Source organism: Engystomops pustulosus, chromosome 1 (assembly GCF_040894005.1).
Source record: "Engystomops pustulosus chromosome 1, aEngPut4.maternal, whole genome shotgun sequence".
NCBI classification, from domain to species: Eukaryota; Metazoa; Chordata; class Amphibia; order Anura; family Leptodactylidae; genus Engystomops; species Engystomops pustulosus.
The window spans coordinates 71,891,141-71,915,248 of NC_092411.1; the positions used below are offsets into that span (position 1 = coordinate 71,891,141).

Genomic DNA, 24,108 nt, shown 5'->3' on the forward strand with positions numbered 1-24,108 from the left:
AATTTCAGTGGACTCCAGTGACCCTGTAAGTAAATGGGGCAGATTTACTTACGGGGTCCATTCACGATCCAGCGGCGCGTTCTCTGCGGTGGATTCGGGTCTTCCGGCGATTCACTAAGGCAGTTCCTTCGACGTCCACCAGGTGTCGCTGATGCGCTGAAGAGCATCGGAACGCACTGGAGTTCACCGAGCTGTCCTGGATGAAGGTAAGCGCCTGACACTTTTTTTTAAAAAAATGCAGCGTTTTTTCCGAATCCGTCGGGTTTTGGCGGCCACGTCCCCCGATTTCCGTCGCGTGCATGCCGGCGCCGATGCGCCACAATCCGATCGCATGCACCGAAATCCCAGGGCAATACAGGGAAAGTCAGCGCAAAGCGGAAAAATTCACGTAACCCGCCGGTACAACGCGATTCGGGCCCTTAGTAAATGACCCCCAATGTGTCCCTCTTTGTCTAAATTCATGGAAATGAGGAGCAGTCGTCTCTTTTCTCACTAGGTTCCCTACATCTGTGGTCCTTTCTGATCAAGCAATCTAATGGCTGACCTATGCTCATTCACCCTAACCATATCTGGTCTTGACGACAGTTTAACATAAATTTTTGTCAACGAACACTAATTCCAAATGCAGTAAAAATGGGGAAGAAATGGACCGTTTTCTTGTGGGTCTGGATCTTACGACTTTCACTGTGCACCCCAAATGACATGTCTACTTTATTCTTTGGGTCCGATCGATCATGGGGATACCAAATTCATATACGTTTTATAATGTTTTCATACATTTACAAGATTTAAAACCTCCAGTACAAAAAGAATGTAGTGTAGGGTGTAGTGTGTGTGGTGTCATTTTTGCAACTTGTGATGCCATTTTCAATACTACCATTTAAAGGACTGTACAGCCTGTTGATCACATTTTATTTAATTTTTAAAAAAGTGTGATATTCTTCCAATGTAGGTTACAACTAGATTGAGCATCAATGGGCTAGTGTGGGGTTATACCGGGGATGAGAAACGTCCTTCTCTCTCTGACTTGCCAAATTGGTTGTTTAATAATTGTTAGCTTGGTGAGTTGACCCGGTGACTTGACTCAGCGCAGACAAATGTGATGACACGTTTATTAGAAGTGGGCCAGGGAATCATGGTAGGTGATAAAGATATATGTTATGACTCTTGGCTAAAAGGGGGTGTCAAGTATATGCTGCAACACATAGGGATTAATTTATTTAACTCAATAAATTTCTCACTTTATTTTCACTCAGGTCACAAATTGAGTGAGCATACATACAGGGCTTGTGGCAATCTCTGAGATTGAGAGAAAAGACCTGAAAATACTTTTTTTAGGGGGTCGGGACCTATATTTAGAAATATATTGTCATATTTCTTGCATTTCTGCAAGGAAAAAGGAGGTCATTGGACCAATATTTAAAACTTCCTTATTGTTATGAACAAATTAATATTTTTCTTGGTCTTTGTTCAGAAATTGTGTGCTAGCCAACATGAAGATGAATTAAAATCGTAACGTGGTGGGAGCGGGTACTGTGTTTTAGTGGGGTTGGGAGGTAGGAATTTGGGTATTGGCAGGAGTAGATATGTTCGCACTGATGCGTTTAACAAGTTTGATGTGTGTGTCCCCTCGAAGGGGTGATAGAGTCTATTACAAGGATGGCTCCTTAAGTACGTTCTTACACTACGGTATACACTACCCTGTTACGGTGCAGCTTGTTGGACTACCGCTATTTATTAGCTACTCCGCCAACCAAAATTTCCTATAAACTCTATCCTTAATTTGTACCTAGTTGCAGTGTGTCGCTGCAGATCGACACAGTGCTATGCTAGATTTGTCCCACTTCTTATCACCACTTATTAAAAATGTAGGCGCTCATACAGCCCCCCCGACATGTTTCGCCATGATTATGGCGTCCTCAGGGGGTATCAGGGCTGATACCGATACCCCCTGAGGACGCCATGCAAAAATAGACTACCAATATATATCAGCCTGTGCATAGTTAGAATTACCCATGGTTTAAATAGTGCAAATATTGTAACAAAGTAACTTTCAAAGAATCCCAATATCCATTATTCCAAGTTCACTTACCCATGGTATATAGTGTATATGGATGAAATACCCCGTAGTTTATACGGGGTACACCCTCTGTAGTGTATACGGGGTATTTCCTTTGTATACACTATACACCATGATAGCGCTATCTGTGTAACGCTGCGGCATATGTTGTAACAGTAGGAGCTGCTTACTTTAGTAAGCAGCTCCTAGTATTGTTTTCACAGGTGACAGGTCCCTGTCCCTCAGGCTCTTTAACCCCCTTCCCGCTCTGCGTCCGATATATCAGACGCTGAGCTCAGTGACTTAGCACTCAGTGTCCGATATATCGGATGCAGAGCTAATGCCGGTTCAGCTCAAGATCTGAGCAGAACCGGCATCTGGAAACACGGGGTGCCAGCTGAGACTGATAGCCGAGACCCCAGTGTAACACCCTCTGATGTCATCATCTTAAAGGCACAGTCTCAGCCTATGCATGTGCATAGCCTGACACTGCTAATACCCTGCAATACATCAGTATTGCAGAGTATTATCCTGAACAAGCAATCAGATGATTGCCTGTTCATGTCCCATGGTGGAAACTGTAAGAAAGTTAAAAAACAAAAAAAAGGTTATTCAATAAAAAATAAAGTAAGAAATCAATAAAAATGCTCATAAGCCCCATAACATAAAAAGAGACATATAACGCAAAAAAAGTGTAAATCATAACACAAACCCCTAATATATAGTATCACCGCGCCCATAACAACCCGTAGAATAACAGTAAATAATTATTCAACCCGCACGATGAACGGCGTTAAAAAAGCACTCTTATAAACCCTTCAAAAATTATGACTTTTACCTATTCAATCCCACAAAAAATGCTATAAAAAGTGATCACAAAACATATGTGCTCCAGAATGATACTGGTGCAAAGTACAACATGTCCCGCAAAAACAAGCCATCAACCAGCTCTGTAGCCAAAAAAGTAACAATTTGATGCCAATTGGAAGACGGCAATGCAAAAATGATAGATTTTTCCCACATTAGGGTTTTATCTGACAAATTTAGTAAAAAAAATGTATTTATGATATCCTCATAATCATACTGACTTATAGAATAAAGATGACTTATTAGGACATACGGTAAACACCAAAAAAACTAAAATTAAAAATCCAGTAGAGAATTTATGCTTTTCTACTCTTGCCCTAAAGAAAACGTTCCTAAATAGGGGATACCAACCCCAAAATGGTAACACTGGAAAAAGCATCTCATCCCGCAGAAAAAAAAAATGCTGTTACAAGGCCCTAATAACGCAAAAGCTAAAATTTTATAGCCTACAAAAGGGGCCAATGAGGAAACTAAAATCCTGGCAGCTGCAGGGTGCTCCTTCCCTTCTGCACCTCGCTGTGCGCCCATAAAACAAGTAACGGCCACATGTGGGGGGTCTCTGCACTCAGGAGAAATTGTAGAACAAATTGTATGGTGGGTTTTCTCTTTTTATCTTTTGGAAATGTGTAAATTTTAGGGCTAAATGAACGTATAACCATCATGATTTAACCATTCTAAATTTCACCTCCATTTTGATTCATTTACTATGAAGATTTCAAGGGGTTAACAATCTACCTAAAACCTGTTTCTGATAGTTTGAGGGGTGCAAATTTGAAAATGGGTTGGTTATATAGGGGGTTTTGATGCTAAATATGTAAAATTTCATTCAAAACTGTATTTATCCCCAAAAAAGTCAATTCTGAAAGTCCGGAAAAGCAATATTCAATTTGTTAGCCGCGTGACATTTAAATAAATTATCCAGACATTTCAAAAATTATGAAAATGTAAAGTTGACATATGGGAAATGTTATTCAGCAATTTATTTAGGTGGTAAATCTAGCTGCCTGAAAATGGCAAATTTTTCAAAAGATTGCTGATTTTTTCTTTTTTTAAATCAGCTAAAATTAACCACTAAAATGAAGTACAACATGTGGGGAAAAAACATTCTCAGAATCACTTTGATAAGTAACAGTGTTAAAAACTTATAACCATATAAAGCGATGTATGTCAGAATCCAAAAAATGGGGCTGAGCCTTAAGGTACAAAATGGCTGCGTCCTTAAGGGGTTAAATAACAACAAGGAGTTCAGGAAATGATGGTATGACCCTCATAAAGCCTAAACATCATTAAAGCCTTTGAAGCTTTTTTTTTCATTTTAGGAATAGATAGACTACTGTAGGTGATAATAGTAAACTTTGTAATATATTTCATTCAGAAAAGCAGCTTTTCTGCATCTTCTTTCTGTTCCTTCTTTTTCCTGGAGTATTGTACCTGAAAGCCATACCCGTCAGACAGATAATAAAAATACTTTTAGAGAAACAGAAAACTTTATGTGATTTATACTCACTGATAAAAGCAGGAAGAAAGTCATGGAAAATGACATAGGAACATATTTCTTTAATAAAGTATATTAAAAGGTTTACTATTATCATCTGCACTATTGATTTATGCAAATTTGTCTGTCTGGGCTTACATGAATAGAACAATGATTTCTTGAGGCTACTCCCAAATAAAGTCTCTGGTTAGGTCTCTAAAATGTTTGGAACATTTAATTTTGCATTTTAAATGAAACTAATAAACATGTAACACTTTTAGTTTTAAAACATTTATATTATGCTACATTTTTTGTGTGCAGAACGGTATTCCTAAACCAAATACACTGGGGGTAATTTCTCTCCTGGTCCAGATAAATTGTATGACAGGTCTTGCCTATACAATTGTGCTATACCCTGCACCAGGAAACAGGCACAGGCTGTAGTAAGTGCTCCATCAATCCCACTTAGAATGAGGATGGAGTAGGTGGGGGGAAGCACAATTCCTCGCCATGTGCCAGGAGTTTTGATCCCTAATTTGCCAAAAACTGGAGTACATGGCATGATAAATACACCCCCCCCCCCCCATTAAATACTAAAGTTTCATTGTGAGCACATACTGGTAATTTCTTAAATCACTTGCTAAATTACTTAATTAAGCCATATAAATGAATAAAATGTCATCAACTGTTGTGCTCTTTTTTTCCCCCCAGAAATGCGCAGAGCTTTATTGAAACATCATTATCGTCTCTAATTGTGCTTAATTGTACAATTGCTTAAATGGTAATTAACTTTGAGAAATCTCCAGAACCATGACTTGTCATATTGATGTGTCAAGATAATAACTGTTATACAAGAGAGGGAAAGCGCAATGCCCGTTTACTACTAATCAAGGACATTACGTAGATTAACGCATTGATTACGTCTTTAGAATGGCAGCTGAACTACTGATTAAAAGCAATAACATAAAATGAATTAATCAAAAAGACTTCTTAAAGTGGACTTTCCACTATCTCCACCATTTCCAACTCTTTGCATCCCTAAATAGATGTGATTACACTGATTTCAGCACCAACATGAACACCCCTGCAGCAGACATCCCTGCTAACCTGTAGAGAGTTTAATTAGAGTATTGGGTGGCATAAATGACATCACTAATTGTACTTGAATGGTAAATATAGAGGAAAAATCCTAGTAGGTATAAAAAAAGAAAATGGTGAAATGTTCTCTTAAAAATACCCTTTGTGGGACTCTTAAAATAGCACTACATTGGACTTAAAACTAAAAACTTAAAATTAAACTGTCAATAAAAAAATCAGTAGTGCAGGTGATAATAGTAAACTTTGTAATATACATTATGCCATGTGTCTCTCTTTTTCCTCTGCCTTTCTTCCTTACTTAGGCTGCATTCACGTGTTCCATCCAGACGGAATGGGGAGGGACTCGGCCCGATCGTATATGCATTTCAATAGAAATGTATGCAATGAGTATTGAGCACCCTGTGTTTTACATTGTGTACATGCAAAACTCTGGTAGCATGTTACCGATCAGATGCGTTTCTGTTGGAACACATATGTGATCCATCTGAGCCCCTCCCCTTTCTGTCTGGATTGCGTTTTGAAACACATTCCAGATGGAACATGTGAACACAGCCTTAAGAAGTTTGTGCACATCAGCTTTCGGTCCCTTAAACCACTGACAGCTGAGAGATACTAGAACCTGATAAAGTGTGTAATGATTTAATTTTTACTGACAATCCCTGGATAGTCTTATCACTTCATATTCTGAATCATTAATATGCTCTTTGCATTGGAAGAGTTAACCTTTACCATACTTATCTGTCTGAAATAGACGGACCTCAGAAGGCTTTCAGAAACATTGCTCACTGCAGGAGAAAGAAGCAAGAAATAAGGCACAGCTGCTTTCCTTAATGCGGTATAACACAATTTGCATTCATCACCTGCTCTATACATTTAACACACAGCTCTAACTTTGGAGGCAAACTTATAAATATTTAATATGTACAGTTTTTATTTTGGAAGGTAACAATATTATCATAATCAAAGGCATCTGGCTCCTAGGAAGAAACTGGAAAACTTTGCCAAACTGATGGCAAAACAGAGTGGCATCACCACACTGGGTTTCCTGTGAATCGAACCTTAATTAATACATGGAACTAACGCACCCACTTCTAACTGCAGTGTAATATTATGCAATATTTGTTGCTTTCATTGCATTAGGACCACCTGACAATCGAATTTGTACAGGGATCACAATGGTAGGTGCAGGGTTGAGAAGCATCGGCTCTTGAAGTTAACATGCTAAATCTATTTTGTTCTCAATGGAGATAAACCATCCCTGGAGTAATCTGGCAGTCACTTTCTTTGTTCTTCAAAACACATGGACAAAGATTACAGAGCTAGACAAAGTATATGAACATCCATAACCTTGTTTTGAAGTAGCACTAGCAGAAAACATTCTTTTAACCTTTCCATTTAAATGGTCCATAATGTAAATTATAATGAAGATAATCTTCTTACCAATGTCTTGATGTTAATGTATGTACTGCCTTCTGGTCCTTAAAATATTATGGATATCCACTGGCAGATATGTGCACGCATTTGAAAATGCTGTATTTCTGTAGGCTTATTTAAAGGGGTGTTCCCATTTCAGCAAATAAATTTTATTGTTTGTATAATGAAAAGTTATAAAATGTTCCTATATACTTTCTGTATCAATTCCTCACAATTTTCTAGATCTCTGCTTGCTGTCTTTCTATAGGATGGCTCATTATAGCACACACTCTGTGATATAACGAGCCGTGCACCTGTGTGACCATGGACTGGTTTCTGTCCACTGGAAGTCAACATAGAAGCTTTCTATAGATTGACAGCAAGCAGAGATCTAGAAGACGGTGAGGAATTGATACAGAAAGTATGTTGGAAAAATGCCTAATATTTTATTATGCAAAAAATAACAGTAATTTGCCAAAATAAGAACAACCCTTTAAGGCTTCATTATGAAAAAAGAGAGACAAATTACAGTTTCTACTCACATTCACTACTGTTCTGTAGGCTTCACTAAAACAAAATATATCTGCACATATGGCACCCGATAGACCTTTATGGCAGCACATTGAGGCTTTAGCACAATAAAAATTATCATGCAAATGTTCCTGCTGTGTGCATAATGCCACGTTCCATTCACAGTATAGCTATTTCTTTAGTTTAACTTCCAGTGACCAAGTATGTACCTTTTACTCTTTGATTTATCAGGTATATACATATAACTTACATTATAGCCAGATCCTTGATTTGTAACCCACTGTTCTAAATGTGACACAAAACAGCTAAATTTAGACGTTGTTATGATCCAAGTACCCCTAGCACCATGAGCAGACCTATTTTAGTTTTCTGACAGCATAAAGAAATACAGTAGGTGGTTCACTGAGAAGAAAACGGTTGATTTCTAAAGAGGCTACGCCTGTACAAAGTATTATGAATGTTCTTAATGCTGTTGATTTAATAGCGTTTTCGTGGTGAACTGGCAGAACTTTACCTATTGTAAATACACTAACAGAGAACAGGAGGGATTTTATTTTAACCAGTAGACTCCTGCACAGGGTATGCTGCAAAGCCCCCAAGCTTGAGATTTTCAATTCAGCAAGAAAGTGTCTAAAAAGATAAGCAACCATAATATTTAAATTGTAATCACTTTCATGTTCTCTGCCGGAGAGCGAAATATAATCTTTTTTCCATTTTCACAATACGGAGCAACAAATGTGTTATCTTAGGGGAAGTGATTGAAAATTGTTTTAATCAGTTCTTGGGGACAAGCTTCTCTTGCGTCTTCTTGATTATTTTGGAGGACAAGTCTTGATTCAAGTGGATCCTTTGAATTCTAAATAAGATTTTACATCAATGGAAAGCTTGGCGACATTAAGAATTAATGAAGCACATTATGTTCCCTTAAACATGTAATTGAAAACTACTGACCAGAACGTACAGACTGTGTATAAGCCTAGGATGAGGCAGCAAAATAAAGAAACTGGTTAGTTACTAGAGGTAAACATTTATGACCTGTAAAAGAAAATGATGACGGTGCCTAGCAGGTTTTATTACAAATAAGACATTTACTACATCCATTCACTTGCATTATAAACATTAAGGGGCCTGTTTATTAGGATAATTTACATGCCTATTTTTAGCAAAACAAATGGACATGGCTGAATTTGTTGCTTGGTGGAAAAAATTTTTGGAGATCTTGAACATAATGGCCCACATTTATTGGAATTTTCTAATAAGCTCCTCAAGGCCCACTTAAAAAGGACTATGCATGGCCTGGTGATCAACATTCTTCCTAGTATATTAGAATTAAAATATGTAGACCTTTTTTGCACAGTCAAGTTTCAATATTTGCAGATGATACTAAGCTCTGTAAAGTAATTAATACAGAGGAATTTGTGGAAGCTGGAGGAATGGGGGCAAAATGGTTGATGAGGTTTAATGTAGATAAATGTAAAGTTATGCACTTGGGCCATGGAAACAAAAAGTATAATTATGTTCTAAATAGCTGAACTGCAGCTGAAAAAAACTTGGGGGTATTGGTGGATGGTAAACCTAATTTTAGTGACGAGAGCCAGGCATTTGCTGCTAACAAATATTACTGCTAACAAATAAAATTATGGGATGTATCAAGAGAGGATTAGATTCTCATGTTAAGGACATAGCTTAAAATGATAAAACCTGAAGGTTCAATAAACTTCCTTTCCCTTGAACTGATAAAATAAATAAACAAGTAAAATCATAAATATGTTATGTATCATCGCGCCCTAATCTGTATGGTCTTTTAAAATATGACATATAAAATATTTGAACCCCATAATGGAAAATGGCGTCCAAATGTCCAAAATGGCACTTTTACGCCATTTTTCAAAATATTAAAATGTAACAATAAGTGATCAAAGTTTGTGCAGTCCTCTAAATGGTAGCAATGAAAATGTCAGCTCATCTCGAAAACAATGACACCTGATACATCTCGTACACTTCAGTATAAAAAACCTATTAGCATTAAAAGATGGTGAAACTAATTTTTTTTCCGTACACAAGGTCTTAATTTGTTAAACTGGATTAAAATACAATAAAAACTTTAGTGTCCCCATGATCGTACTGAAGCAAAGAATCGAATAGAGATGTAATTTGGAACACTCAGTGAAAAACCATAAAAACCAAGCCCACAAGTAAATGGCGCAAATGTGTTTTTTCACCGCATTTAGTATTTTGTTCCTGCTGCAGTACAAGGCATGGAATAATAAATTTACAATTTAAAGTACAATTTGTTTTGCAGAAATAAGCTCTCATACGGCTCTGTACATGGAAAAACAAAGTTATAGATTTTTGAAGGTTGGGTGTGAAAAATTAATAAAAAAAGACTGCGTACTTACGGGGTTAAACTATATACACCCTATATGACAGCCCTTAGAAGCATACCCTGTATGGGTCTAAAAATCTGCCAGCTTTCAAAATATATAAACCATACACTGTGTAAAGAAAGTATAAAGACCTCTTTAAATTTTTGCAGCGAATTAGTAAGATAAAAAAATATATATTTTTATTTTCTTTAATGTACAGTCTGTACAATCTGAAATGTAGATACTTTTGCTTATCTATTAAACAAAAAAAACGGAAAAGCTGATGAGGTTTTCATCCAAGATGTCTCGATACTTGACCGCATTGATCTTTTCTTCAATTGCAACCAGTCATCCTGTCCCAGAAGCTGAAAAACACCCCCATAGCATGATGCTGCCACCACCATGTTTAACTGTGGGATTGAATTTGGCAGGTAATTAGCAGTGCCTGTTTTTCTCCACATATTCTGTGTAAAATTAACAACAAAAAGTTCAATCTTCATCTCATCAGACCAAAGAATCATATTTCTCATAGTCTGGGAGTCCTTCATGAGTTTTTTTTTATAGCTATATGTAGGCCTACATTCTATTCTCCTCTGAGCTCTGAGTTTTGAATTCTTCTTTTTATGTTTTAAGCATAAGTCCTGATATGCCCTCTTGGGGTCACTGGACCTGCTGTTTGAGTTTAGTGTATATTAGAAAACAGATAGACAAGCAGGTTAGGCGGGAATCTAGATTTTATTCATTGACTCACATAAAACATATTGACATCAATGACAATTGCTTTGATTGTATTTCATTATGATGTAGCTCTCAAAGACTTTTAAAAAAAAAATGGATCCCCAAATGATTCATATTAAGTGCCAGCCAATGTTTCATCATTTATTTAACATATAATGCCCCCCATTAATATTTTACATATAATAAACTCCATCAAGTTTAATATAATTTAAATCTCTAACCTTCCACTGTTACCATGGTTTTATCTTTGGCCTCTTTTGGACTCCAGCAAATGATAAATGCGGGATGATAAGTTCATATAGGGGTTGTGCAGTATTACTACATGGTTTCCAATTTCTAGAGCTACAGAAAAATGTGAATTTAGCAGGGCCCAATAAAGGTGGCAAATAAATTAGTAGTAATGTTTTTTAAACATTCAGATTTTTTCTACATGTCTGCACAGTTTCTCTCATGCTGTTGTATTTTAATCTCTGATCCTTAGCCATTCGGTCGATAGTCACAGCGGATGCGTTCTTCTTGTATAATACATAGTGATTCACCCATGTCATTTACCAACAAAATGAATGCTGCTTATCAAACGGAAATAATAATAGCAGATCCCCTAGAAGCTTTCAGCAGTGCTTTATCACTATAGTATATCTATAATGTACTTTTTGATTATTATTCTTAAGATGTGTTTGCAGTTTATGTGCGTAGCCCTCTGTTTTATTAAGTGCCATAGTCAGTAGATAGTTTTTCACATCAGTGTAAGAATTTTCTTGTGTTGAAGAAACACAATTTCCAAACCTCAGAGATGCTATATGTTTGGCTGATTTTCTATGAAAACTGTGAAGCAGTACTACAGATGCGTAGGCTGGTCGCTAATATAAGACAATCTGTTTACAACAGGTGTTATGGAAATATTACTGGCTCTGTCAGATCTATGCACAGCATATTTGTCATATGGTCTTTTCCAAATTTCAAATAAATGTCTTTATTGCAATATAGACAAAATTAAGACATAGGAATTTCTATAAAACAAAGAGTCACAACCACTACTTATTTTTGGTGTACATAATAACTTTGAGGATGGGCACCACCAAGCACAAAAGCTAAGGTTACTTTCAAATTGATGTCACCAATCCATACTCAACAAAATACTGTAAAAACAGTCATTGGTTACCCATCTCCTTACACATTAATATATAACTTTTAATTAGTAACTAGTAAATAATTAGTAATTAGTACTATTTTTACAGTATTTTGTTGACTATGCACTAGGATCCTGCCATACACAGGTCCGTCCCTTGTGGACTAAATCCTCGTTTGCTGAAAAAAAACAATCCATAGTAAAAGCAAAAAGCAACACAACATTCAAAAGGGCATACATCCAAGCATAAAAATATTACTACTTTATTTAACAAATAAAAATGTCAAGAGTAAAGCCTATAAACATACAATTAATAAAATTGTAACTATTGTCTAAACCTCAGACTCACAATACAATGAAAATCTTTAGGAAACTTGTGACTTCTGTAGAATATTTAGTCCTTCTATTGCTTTGGAAGAGTTATTGGAAGTCACTTTATCACCTTCTGAGTTTGGGCAGACATATAATATTCTAGTGGCAGATCACACTGTGTAGGCCCATCAAACTTTGCAGGATATCATCAATAAATGTATCTCTCAGTGGTATAAAACACCATGCACACTATATATAGGCAATACTCATCCTGATCTCTGCTGGAGATGTCAAGGATGAGGAGGGCAGGCTCCTTCCTACACATCCGGTAGAGCTGCTCTAGAACTGGATACCAGTTGGCAAGCCTCTTACTGGATATTTCCAGGACTCCTCCTCTTCATCCTATCAAAGCTGAATACAAACTTCCTAAGATTGTGAGCCCCCTGGTTAAGATTTTATTTAGAATAATATCTGCAGCTGTCACTTAATTGAAAGCAGCCCATAAAAAGCCCCCTGTATTCATATAGGTAATATAGTAGCTGGTGTTATGGTCTCTTCCAAAATTTATATAAATAATACAGGACTCTTTTCCTTATGTTGCAGATTAACCATATTCTAGTCTATAGAGGTGGAATGCAATACCAAGCGCCAAGCAATTGATACATTCTGGGATTTGACAATCTGACAATTTGTTAAACATTACAGATACTAAAGTTAAAAATATTACATTCTAATCATTATATAGTGTGACATGAAGAAATCTATTCACAAATCATCTACTACTAATGAGGAGAAATTGTGAAGTGTGATTTATTTTTATTTTCCGCCTCTCCTTTATCAGTGTCACTCTCTTCTCTCTATTATAAACATTTATTACGAAGGAAGTTCTGAAATCTCACACTGCTTTATCCATTTCTGTCATGTCAACCAATGATTTATCATCACATTCCTCATTTAATTATACATGTCTGATATTAATTTTGACAAAGATCCCCAGACAGCACCTACGTGATTTAGGATTTCAGCCACTGTGTCTCTCAGTGGTGGTGATTAATGTGCTTAAAAATATCATGAGACATTTATGACACATTACACGATGAAATGACAGGGATGGTAATGGTCTCTAAGAATGTGTGTTTGTTTTATTCCTGTCTTACTTTCTAGGGATTAGCAGAGAGCTCTGTACCTACCTGCTGTATGATCCTATTATGAAATTGACTGCAGCAGTAAATTAGGCTAATAGTGTCATAACTAAAGAGTTACCAATATAGAATCCAACACAACTTACCTGAGATGTATCATGCATGTATCATGCAAAATGTACATTAGAGACCACAAAATAAAACACCCAATAAAATGAATGAGGTCTGTCGTATAAAAATAAAATATTTTAAAATTATTTTCCAACCTTTTATTAAGTTTTTTCTCTCTTCAGTTACTTATTTATTCCTCATAGAAATGTATCACAAAATTGACAACAGGCTGTGACCTAGGTTAATTGTAGAATCTCTGCTGCCTGTGGCGAACTCTAGAAAGGCTGCTGCCTCAATCTTATCCAAAAGTAATATTACATCTTACTTTTTATTTGGCAGATTACCCCACTTATGCTGTCATCACCTAGTAAGAGACATTATTTTAAAGGGCAGGTTGTTGCTTTGTCATGACTGATTGTGACCCCAATCCTGCCCCATCTTCTGTAGGCAGTGCCAGTAGGATACACCCCTTTTTTAAGTATTTAAGAGAATACTGACAGATGTCAATGCAGAAATATAAGTTTTCTTAGAATTATTTGTTATTAAGAATACACACATTTACTACCTTTAAAGAGAGGTGCGGGCTGTCTGAAATTTAAAGGTCTAGTGCACTGCTAATTGGCTCTGGCCACCTCACAACCTATAGATGTGCAGCCTCTTCCTGATAAAAGTCAATGTGAACAGCAAAGATATAGACATCATTTTGCATCCTGTTTTAAAAGTATCTTTTAATCTTGCAAATAAAATTGAAAAAGGATTCAATGTCAGAATCATCTGAATGGAGTATGGCTGAGTCTTCAAAGCTTGTGAGCCCCATGTTCATGGACCTGTGTGCAGGACCCCGTATACCGGACCTGTGTCTAAAGCGGTCCACTGTGCGGAACTCCATATCCTGGACTTGTGTGCCAAATACCGTATCCCGCACCTGAATAAATATCTGTTTATTTTAAACCCTGGAATTCAATGAATACTCCTAGAACGAAGTTCTTGGTAAATAGTCATGGTCTTACACTTTTTCCAGCCATGTGTGGTTGCAGAATCTGGGCAGAGTTTTCGTTAATACACATCTCTACAGTAGGTCAGTCTATTGCGTTTTTGTGCCTCACCATTTTCCCCCATAGGACTTAATAAAAATCATGTTTTAAGTATTACTAAATAGAAAAAAAAAAGCCATCAAAAAGCTTATGAATAAAAAGCTGACAAAATAGCGGTTGAAATGCATAGATTTATAAAAAAAAATAATAAATAGAAAGAATGCTATAATTGTTCCACAGTACATCATTCTAAATAACTAAATTCATATGTAAATGACTCATTATAAATAGTTCCGTTCTACATCATGTATTGAATCTCTTGGCAAGAATGTACGAAGAATGAGAGCTAATTATGGCATAATAATTAAGACAAGTTATTGCTGGTGAGTAAGTGGAATCTACCTACTGTAGGTGATGCAATGTTGTGAAATGTTGAGAATGTACTAGAAAGTAACACAATAGCCAATTATTTATGATTTCTTATTAAAATATTGTCAAAACATTGTTGTGATAGTGTATGTAGCAGTGTATCTGAAGTGCTTGGACTCTTCTCAGTGGAAGAGGTGGGAACCTGTGTGGTAATTAAGCGGAATTATGATTTTTTTATTTTATGTATACTTTTTCTCATTATTGAGAAATACAAGCTAAATACAGTTTTTTTCTGAATTTAGGTATCTGACAGATGTAACTCAGTCTTTGTGAATGGAAAAGAAATGAAAAGTAAAGTGGACACCATTGTAAATTTTACATATCAGCACATAACCACGCAGCTGGAGGTTACAGTCTGGGCTCCACGGCTTCCTCTTCAGATTGAAATCTCTGACACTGAACTGAGTCAAATTAAGGGCTGGAGAATCCCAGTGTCTGTTAATAAAAGGTAAGTCATTTTACCCATTCATTAACCAAAACTATTTTAGAAATGTTTGTACTTTTAACCTTCTTGATTGTGTATATAGTTATCTGCACCCTTTTAAACTGTGCTCTTATAAGGCATTGTTTTTGTGATAGTTACTTCATGAGTCCAGTTACTTACCTGGTGATAACCCACCTCCACCGGATCCAATTCTGTCTGTGCATCAACAACAGGTCCACAAGTAGTAGGCATGAGTTGAGGGCGTGAATATTCTCTGGATGCCCGGATCTGAGTTAAGGATTCTTTATATGGAAAACAGAAGCAGAGTGTAGGAATCCTCAATATGAAAGGCAGGAGTTGAGGGCAAGGATCCTCTATGTATGGCCTGCACTTCCATGTTCCCAGACTCCTTCTTACATAGTCTGTACCCAATGCCCTCTCTTCTCATAAAGCCTTGACTAACATGTCAACTTTATTCTCACACAGCCTCTATCTCCCTGTACCCTGTTTCCAATACCAACGGCATCTTGTCCTTCTTCTCCTTAAAGGACCTGTCATGACATCATAATTTTTTTCTTCTATCTAGGAGGAAGTAGCATTTACATAAAGATATACATGTACATTAACAATTTATACCTGGGCAGATGGACCTGGAGGTTGATTCAAGCCCTTGCTGTAGAAAAATTTGTAACAAAACCATGCCACCCAATTTAGGAGCCTACTCTCCCCTAGAGAGAAAAAAATCACAAGAGCCTATTAACAACACTCAAAAATAGTGGCTTGAACACAGAATCACCGCTGTGTAAAGCCAGACACAGCATGAAAATATCTCCACTCCCCTATTTATTTATGTAAAAAAATCCTAGACACTAAGAGATTTATTAAAGGTTCAACGCCCTGAGCAACAAAGCTCCAAAGGCAGTCATAGAACTATCACAAGGAGCCTGCCTAATAAAAAATAACCACCTAAATGTGGAACCAAATGGTTTTTTTGCAAGGAAACACAACGTTCAGTATCAGATATATTTTTGCACTGTAATATCATGAGAGGACTCGTCTATTAAATGTATAAAAAGTTGGTAAAATGTATCTAATGTTGCGCAATACTTTATAACTTTGTTGCATCTTTTAGTCTATTACTTGTGTCATGATATATAATTTCTTATAACATCCCTCTTGAGTGACATTGCAACAATTTTTGTAACTTTTGTACTCCCCTAAATAGAACTTGCAGAAATTCAGATAAATACAATTGATTTTCCCACGTACATCTGCTTTTGTGTGAATGTACACAAAAGCCTCTTTATGCCTCTTAGTGAGTAAAGCCAGGTGTGAGTTACTAATAGTAATCCTCTCATTACTGAAACTCAGGATAATATATGTTGCAGATTTAGACTGTTGAAGTTAAGCCAGTGTACAGTGTACTCCTTCAACTTCAGATTTCGGTCTTTTGAAAAAATGCAGTTGCTGTACATTCTAATAAGAGTTATTCAAATCTTAAAAACAGATATTAAAAACAGATATTTAGCATAACTTCTTATCGATACTCAGTTTTCAGGGACTCCAAGGTAAAATAATGTGCAGATCTGATGATTAGATTGTTCTATGATGAATTACTGATGGTAGAATACAGCTTAAGGGCAGATTCACTTAGGCCTTTTTTCACATTTATTTTCACTCAAGCCATTTTGGCTCATGGACACATACAGATTGGTTTTTTTTTCTTCTTGGATTCAGTGATTTGTCTTACCTGAACCATTCTTTTCAATGGACTTTTTCATACTTAAATTTTTGTCCACTGATCTAGTTTTGTCTGTTTCCCCGTGCTAAGTTGCGCAGGCGCGCGTGTGCCGGAGAGCTCGGTGACGTCACTGGCTCTCCAGCACTTTAGAATCCGGCGCACGCACTGGCGCGCGCATGGAGCGCCGTGCCCAAGTGCGTTGCGCCGAGTTATTAGTTAATATAACTTATGAATCTGCGATAGGGGCTTTGTTCTCCTAACAAAAATATGCTCTGGCACCAGCTCACCCTGAGCTGGTGCCATGTATATGTGTCTAAACCTACCACTTGTAAGTGGTAGGTTTCCTTTAAGTAAGAAATCACTGATGTGAAAAAAAACTCAAATGTGAAACCACCCTAAGTATGCCGATTATGGAATGTAGAAAACATCAGATTAATATTTTGCTGCTGTTCTATACCTCAAATGTATTGGCATAAACAAACATAATATGAACAGAACACAAATTAATTTTTGTAAGCGCATATTTCCACCTCTCAATGTAATTTTTTTAAATATATATTTTTAATTAAATATTGCTTCTCAAATAATTTTTGTCACCTGAATTGATTTAAGTTTCTCTGAAATTCTTTATGTGAATTTTTTATTTTAATAAATCTAGCATCAGTGTTCTTCTTTAATGCTGTTGTGTGAGTTTTTTCAAAGTGACAAAGGGGAGCAACAAAGACAAACTATAAAGGGGTATTCCCACAAAAACAAGATTCTTACTCAGGATAACAAAAGAACACATTCTCTAATTCCCTAAAAAATAGAAAGCAGAAATCAAATACAAAGCAAGATAACACTCCTGGAAAATCAAGGTGTTTATTCATCCATTGTGGAAGGTGCGACGTTTCAGCCCCTCAATTGAGCTATTTTCAAGCTCCATTGAGAGGCTGAAACCCCTGAATTATTTGACCTACTATATGTTACAGTTTGAACTGTTGAATCCAGGCATGTGCAATACATTCATAACCTGTTTATAACCTGTTATGTGCCACACATATGGTTGTTGGCATGATGTTTGTGTTTTTAGATCTCCTAGTCTGCATATTTTATTGTAATGTGTCTTATTAACATTGAAATAAAGTTAGTATTTTCTCATTATTTTATATGAGTTTGTTACTTTGGGTATAATAGGTCATTATCAATTTACAATATGTTTTGATTTGGTGTTTTTTTTTTTTTTATTGGATAAGTACCAGACATTTGGGCCTGTGCCTACCTTACTTTTTTGGTGCTTTATTTATCAAATATATAGTACGCTAAAGAAGAGTTGACTAATTCCTATATTATGTAAACATTTTACAAAATTGTACTTGTCATTTTTACCCCAAATTAATATTTCTTTAGACCAACAAGGGATAGTGAAGATGAGGAGGATGATGAGAAGAAAGGACGAGGATGTTCCCTTCAATACCAGCATGCAATGGTTCGTGTCTTCACACAATTTGTTGCAGAGGCGTCAGATATTGGTGGACAACTGACATACATGCTTGGACCAGACTGGCAGTTTGATATTACTGACCTAGTGAGTGACTTTATGAAGGTTGAAGAATCAAAAATAGCTACATTAGAGGCAGGAAAAGTTCTGGTTGGCCGAGAACCAGGAATAACCACTGTCCAGGTAAGATCATGGCTGAAACATGGTGTCCATCACCTGGTTTATGTTTTCTCATAATGGAAATAGCTGTTGTCTTGCTGAACAAATTTTCCTTCTACTTCAATTAATAAGAAATTTATTACAATCCCTTAGAGCAGCAGTTTCCAATCTCTTATCTCATCAGCCTGTGATGGTTATATATAGAAATCTGTATCTTGTATAAGGAGAAACTGATTCCCAACTGTAGACAGTTCTGTTTCGAACTGATTGGGTCTCTTCGGTACAGCGTAGGTAACTGGTTTGGCTGGGTGTGAGGGCCAGATAAAAACAGGGCTACACTTTTTCCCATGAATTAACCCTGCGACCCTCCGCATGGTAAGAACAATTTCTCTAGTTCACTGTTTGGATACATGGAAGAGATTTATTTGTTGAGTTCTGATAAAGTCCATAATGGAAATAAAAAGACATCATGGAAAGTAAAGGTTGTTCTAGGACAAGTATAAGAAGAATGAGAAAGCTCTGAAAATAAAAATGTTGCAAACCTAATATGGTCAGTGTTTAGGTTGATCAGAAATTCGGAATTGGAAATTACAATTAGATTTCATACATTATAAAACTGGATGCACAGTTCTAATGCTTATTAGGAAATGTTAATTAAAGGCTTGTCCTCAGGATAGCCCATCAATCACTTATTGGTGGGGCTTATGTAGATTATTGAGTTAAATGTTTTAGGGCTGCATAAGTAGAACATACTTGTATGTATGAAATTAGATTTATACACAAATTGTCTATGCAAGAAATGTTGCGTTTATATGATGCACATTTAGAAGAAAAGTTTATTGGATTTTATAACTATCTTAATTTCATGCAAATTGCAATATACAGTATAAGGAAATGAAAATTACATTTCAGCACTTCAGGCAGTACTTTAAAGTAAATATCATTATTCCCAATTTTTGCTTTAAATTCCTTTAATTAAGACACTTTACACATTTTTCCAGGTTTGATTACCCATGTATATACACAGACATAGTCAATGTTGTAAAATGAATTATCTCCCACGCATTTCTCTATTATTGCATGTTTGTGATTTTATAAAGCTTTCACTTAAGAATAAAGAGAAATAAGGGAACATGTGTACAGAAATAAGGCTCTTGCAAGATTAAGGAGACACTACAGTGATTGCTTTTCCCCTTTTATTATATCCCTCACCATTAAGCACAAGACATTGGGCCATAATGACCCTATAGAGGGTGCAGTTTGTCTGTAAAGTGTGCGGAGTGCGCCAGATTCAGGAATTTTTGGTGCACCTTAAACACAGGTCATGCAACACATTTCTGTCAGACCTTAAATGATAAATGTGTTGCAAGGTCCAACTGTGCACAGGAATGCCCCTTTATGCGCAGAATTTTGTGTTGCAAACGGAAAAATGCAGTCGTGCCACAAATGAGACGCATATGCCATAAATGTGTCTTGGAAACTTAATAAATACACAAGTAAGCAGTTTACATTAAAAAGAATGTGCAATGTCAGACAGAACCTGGTGAGAAGGCTTTAACAAATCTGGGCCAGGGAGTGTTGTCTTATTTAGTTATTTCTTGCCAACTTAAAAATTCTTCATCGGGTGTGATCTCAGCGTGACCTGATAAAAATGCATTTGGTTTGTGAGAGGAGGTCTCTGTCTTACTTCATGCTTATGGTCTATACCACAGAGACTTTCAACAGAGCGGTGCATTTTTCATAGTTACGTCCTATTCCTTAATATACTGTAGTAATAAAGTTTGAGATGACTATGCACCCTCCTTATTGTATACCTCAGTGCTCTATAATATAAAGCACCAGACTGTGTTTTAACCATGATAGTTGTGTAATATCACAACTTTTTGTTCCATATACAACTGCAATCAAAGTAATTTAACCCTTTCAGGACCTGGCCCTTTTTTGTTTTTTCATTTTCATTTTTCACTCCCCAAAAATCCATAACTTTTTTATTTTTCCATGTCCAGAGCTGTGTGGCAACTTTTTTTCTGCGTAACAAATTACACTTCATAGAGATGGTATTTATTATTCCATGCCGTGTACTGGGAAGCGGGAAAAAAATTCCAAATGCAGTGAAATTGGTAAAAAAAACACATTTGTTCCGTTTTCTTGTGGGCTTGGATCTTATGGATTTCACTGTGCACCCCAAATGACATGTCTACTTTATTCTTTGGGTCGGTACGATTACGGGGATAGCAAATTTATATAGGTTTTATAATGTTTTCATACATTTAAACAAATTAAAACCTCCTGTACAAAATTTTTGGGGGGGATTTTGCCATCTTCTGGCGCTAATAACTTTTTTATACTTTGGTGTACAGAGCTGTGGGTGGTGTCATTTTCTTTGCGGATTTTGATGATGTTAACAATGTTATCAATTTTAGGACTGTACGACATTGTTATCACTTTTTATAGAATTTAATAAATTTTTTAAAATGACAAAAAAGTGCCATTTTCGACTTTGGGCGCGATTTTCCAGTGCGGGATTAAACACAGTGGTTTTCAGACTTTACTAAAATGTATTAATTGGGGAGATGTATTGATATGTCGGTTTTTAGACCAGTGCAGAGTAATACTAGACAGTTCTCTGCTGCTCCAGATTAATCCCTGTGTCTGATGCTGGATGATTGATCTGGTGCAGTATAAGACTGGTGAGTCCTACTTTGTGCCTCTTATTAGTTGGTCTACTTTGCTGCTTCACAGTACTACATTTTCTAGTTTTGCCAAAAATGATCTAAAACCTTCAATAAATGCATGATATGTATTGTTGTTCATATAAAATTATTTCAAACCAATGTTGCAGGCAACTGTAGCTTGAATTCTTTCTATTAAATTCAATGGATTTTGATTTGTGATACCACCAGTGGGTACTGTTTAAGTAAAAGAAGACTACATTTGTGCTTTATTTTTAACTAAAAAATAAACGAAAAATACAAAAAACTTATGAAAATATTGCCTCTCTGTATTTTTATCAGGATTTATGTTATTAAGTAATCATGATATTTATCCTGCGTGGAAAAACCTTAAAAAAATAAATATGATGATTAAAAAGATTGTCAGTACTCAAATATTGTACTGAATATCAAGAAAAATGTATCATGTTATTTATAATACACCATGAAGTCCATATAAAAAAGTGTCAAAATTAAATATTTCCTTAAAAAAATGTCCTTTACACAGTAAAACATTCAGGACAGGCTTCTTTAATCTAGCTAAATTCTGTCTTTACCTGATCTGCATATCTGTGTATATAAAAATATATTCTTAAATTGCTTCTCAAAATATATTTTGTGTACTGCTCCCTGAATACATTGGACTGATGAGGTCCCAGCTGTCAGCTTTGCTGTCCAGTATTGCTGAATGCCATTAGCTGTTTGGCCTAGATAATCATTCAAACTTTAGTTCATCTGTCTTCAGAGAAGAGAAAAATGAATGCTCCAGATCGGAAAAGAAATGTTTCCAGTTAGTAAGCGACACTAACATAGAATAATTGGTAGGGAATATTTCTGCAGTCACTGGATTTGGTAAGATAATCATATGCAATACAGTAGATTTCCCTCAATCATTGCAAAATGAGGGAGATGACATACCACCCACACTTCAAAGGCTTGCTATAAAATCACATTAGTGCTCTATATGTCTGTTAACTTTGCTAATATTTGAAGAGCATTAAAACATTGCTACTTAGCAGACCATAGTATTCATGTTGAATTGGCAAAAACAAAAGATTAGAAAACTAAAAGTGTGTTTAAAGTTTATGCTCAAGGAAGTGTAAATCGTGCAGCTCATCATATGTACATCACTAGATACTTTAAAAGACGTATAAACATATAGGGCCTTATGCATACCATATTACCCTACCGCAACCTACCGTATATATTGGTTAACATTCCACAAAATGATGGTACATTATTACACATATAAATCTACATTCTTATAGCGAGGTATCAGTACCCTCCATTGGTTACACACTTTTCATCAAATAATGATTAAAGGGGTATTCTCGTCTGGGCACTCACATTCAGTTTCATTAATCTGCCATATATAAACATTTCTTCAATTGGATGTTATTAAAAAAAATGTTCCTGTGTGAAGATAATTTCTCATAAATGTAGTCATGTTGTCCCTTAGAAATGAGATAGCTTCCTCGGATACGGCCACGTCTGATGGATTGAGTGCACAAAGAAACAAAAGGTTTTTGTATATTAAATGTCTGGGAGTTACTTCATGTCCCACAGCCGTCCTATGGTAATGATCGCTGAATCCTGGTGGTCCGGCAGGACTCTATAGCGCAAATCTGGCCACCGCTGCCAGAGTGTGACGTGGTCGTATCCGAGGAAGTTATCTGGTTTCTAAGGGACCATATCACTACATTTATGAGAAATTATCTTCACACAGGAACATTTTTTTTAATAACATCCAATTGAAGAAATGTTTACATATGGCAAATGAATTTAATTAAATGTAAATGCCCTGATGAGAATACCCCTTTAACTAATAAACTTGAACAATGAAACCAGCCTGGTAATATTGTACAGGCTGTCCCCGGGTTACGTACAAGATAGGGTCTGGAGGTTTGTTCTTAAGTTGAATTTGTATGTAAGTCGAAACTGTATATTTTATCATTGTAGATCCAGACCAAAAAAAATATGGCCCCAGTGACAATTGGAGTTTAAACATTTTTTGCTGTAATGGGACCAAGGATTATCAATAAAGCTTCATTACAGACACCTTACTGATTGCTGATCATTCCAATCTGGGACTATAGTAAAGCATTCAGAAAGCTTCCCCAGAGGTCAGAGGGGTCTGTCTGTAACTATGGGTTGTCTGTAAGTCGGGTGTCCTTAAGTAGGGGACCGCCTGTATTGGTTCCTCTCTCATTTTCTAAAACCATCACTTCCCATAAATGGTGGATTGAGATTTAGTAAACTTGGAAATATTCTTGAACTTTTTTTTGCAGCCCTACAGAAAAGAAAAACACTGTTGCACTTAACACTGCACATCCCTACAAGCCAGTATTCTCTGACAACAATGTTTAGGCACAATTGATTCATGCTAGAACACAAGGTTTCCCAGAAAAGCCCAGTGGATCTCTCTACATCTATTGATTTGCCTTTGTCTGATGGCATTTTGGCGCTATCTCTCTCCCAGGTATAAAAACACAGAAAACGTGATTTATTGTGCTAGGTTATTTTGCTGCATTGCTCCATACTTCAGTTATATTCCTAAATTCACTTTTTAGCCCTTTTAGTAGGTATAAGTCAGCACACTACTAAGTTTGTGGCAATTATCATGCACTAGTTTTAAAATATACAAGGCATGAAAAAGTCACATGTCATGGCGCAAACCAGGAATTTGTAACTTTTTCCACTTTTGCTCCATTTTAAAAAGTAGCTATGATGGAGCAGGCAAAATGTGGGCTTGGGAAGGCATAGTGTGGGCTTAGGCAGGGACACCTCAGTCTGACAAAATTTATGATGCGCCAGTGCAGGGGTTATCAAGACTGGTACATGATGTGCCAGTCATAATAAATTTACCATTTCATCTATCATAATCAGTCAG

At 36.3% G+C, this 24,108-nt stretch overlaps 1 protein-coding gene across 1 annotated transcript in view; it reads left to right on the plus strand.

Moving 5' to 3' along the window:
• Nucleotides 1-24,108, plus strand: part of TMEM132B (transmembrane protein 132B) — a 390,335-nt gene that overhangs the window by 351,393 nt on the left and 14,834 nt on the right. The window contains exons 6-7 of the mRNA XM_072144365.1: nucleotides 14,946-15,151; nucleotides 18,258-18,531. Coding sequence (XP_072000466.1) covers nucleotides 14,946-15,151; nucleotides 18,258-18,531 — 480 coding nt within the window. The remainder of the gene's footprint in view (nucleotides 1-14,945; nucleotides 15,152-18,257; nucleotides 18,532-24,108) is intronic.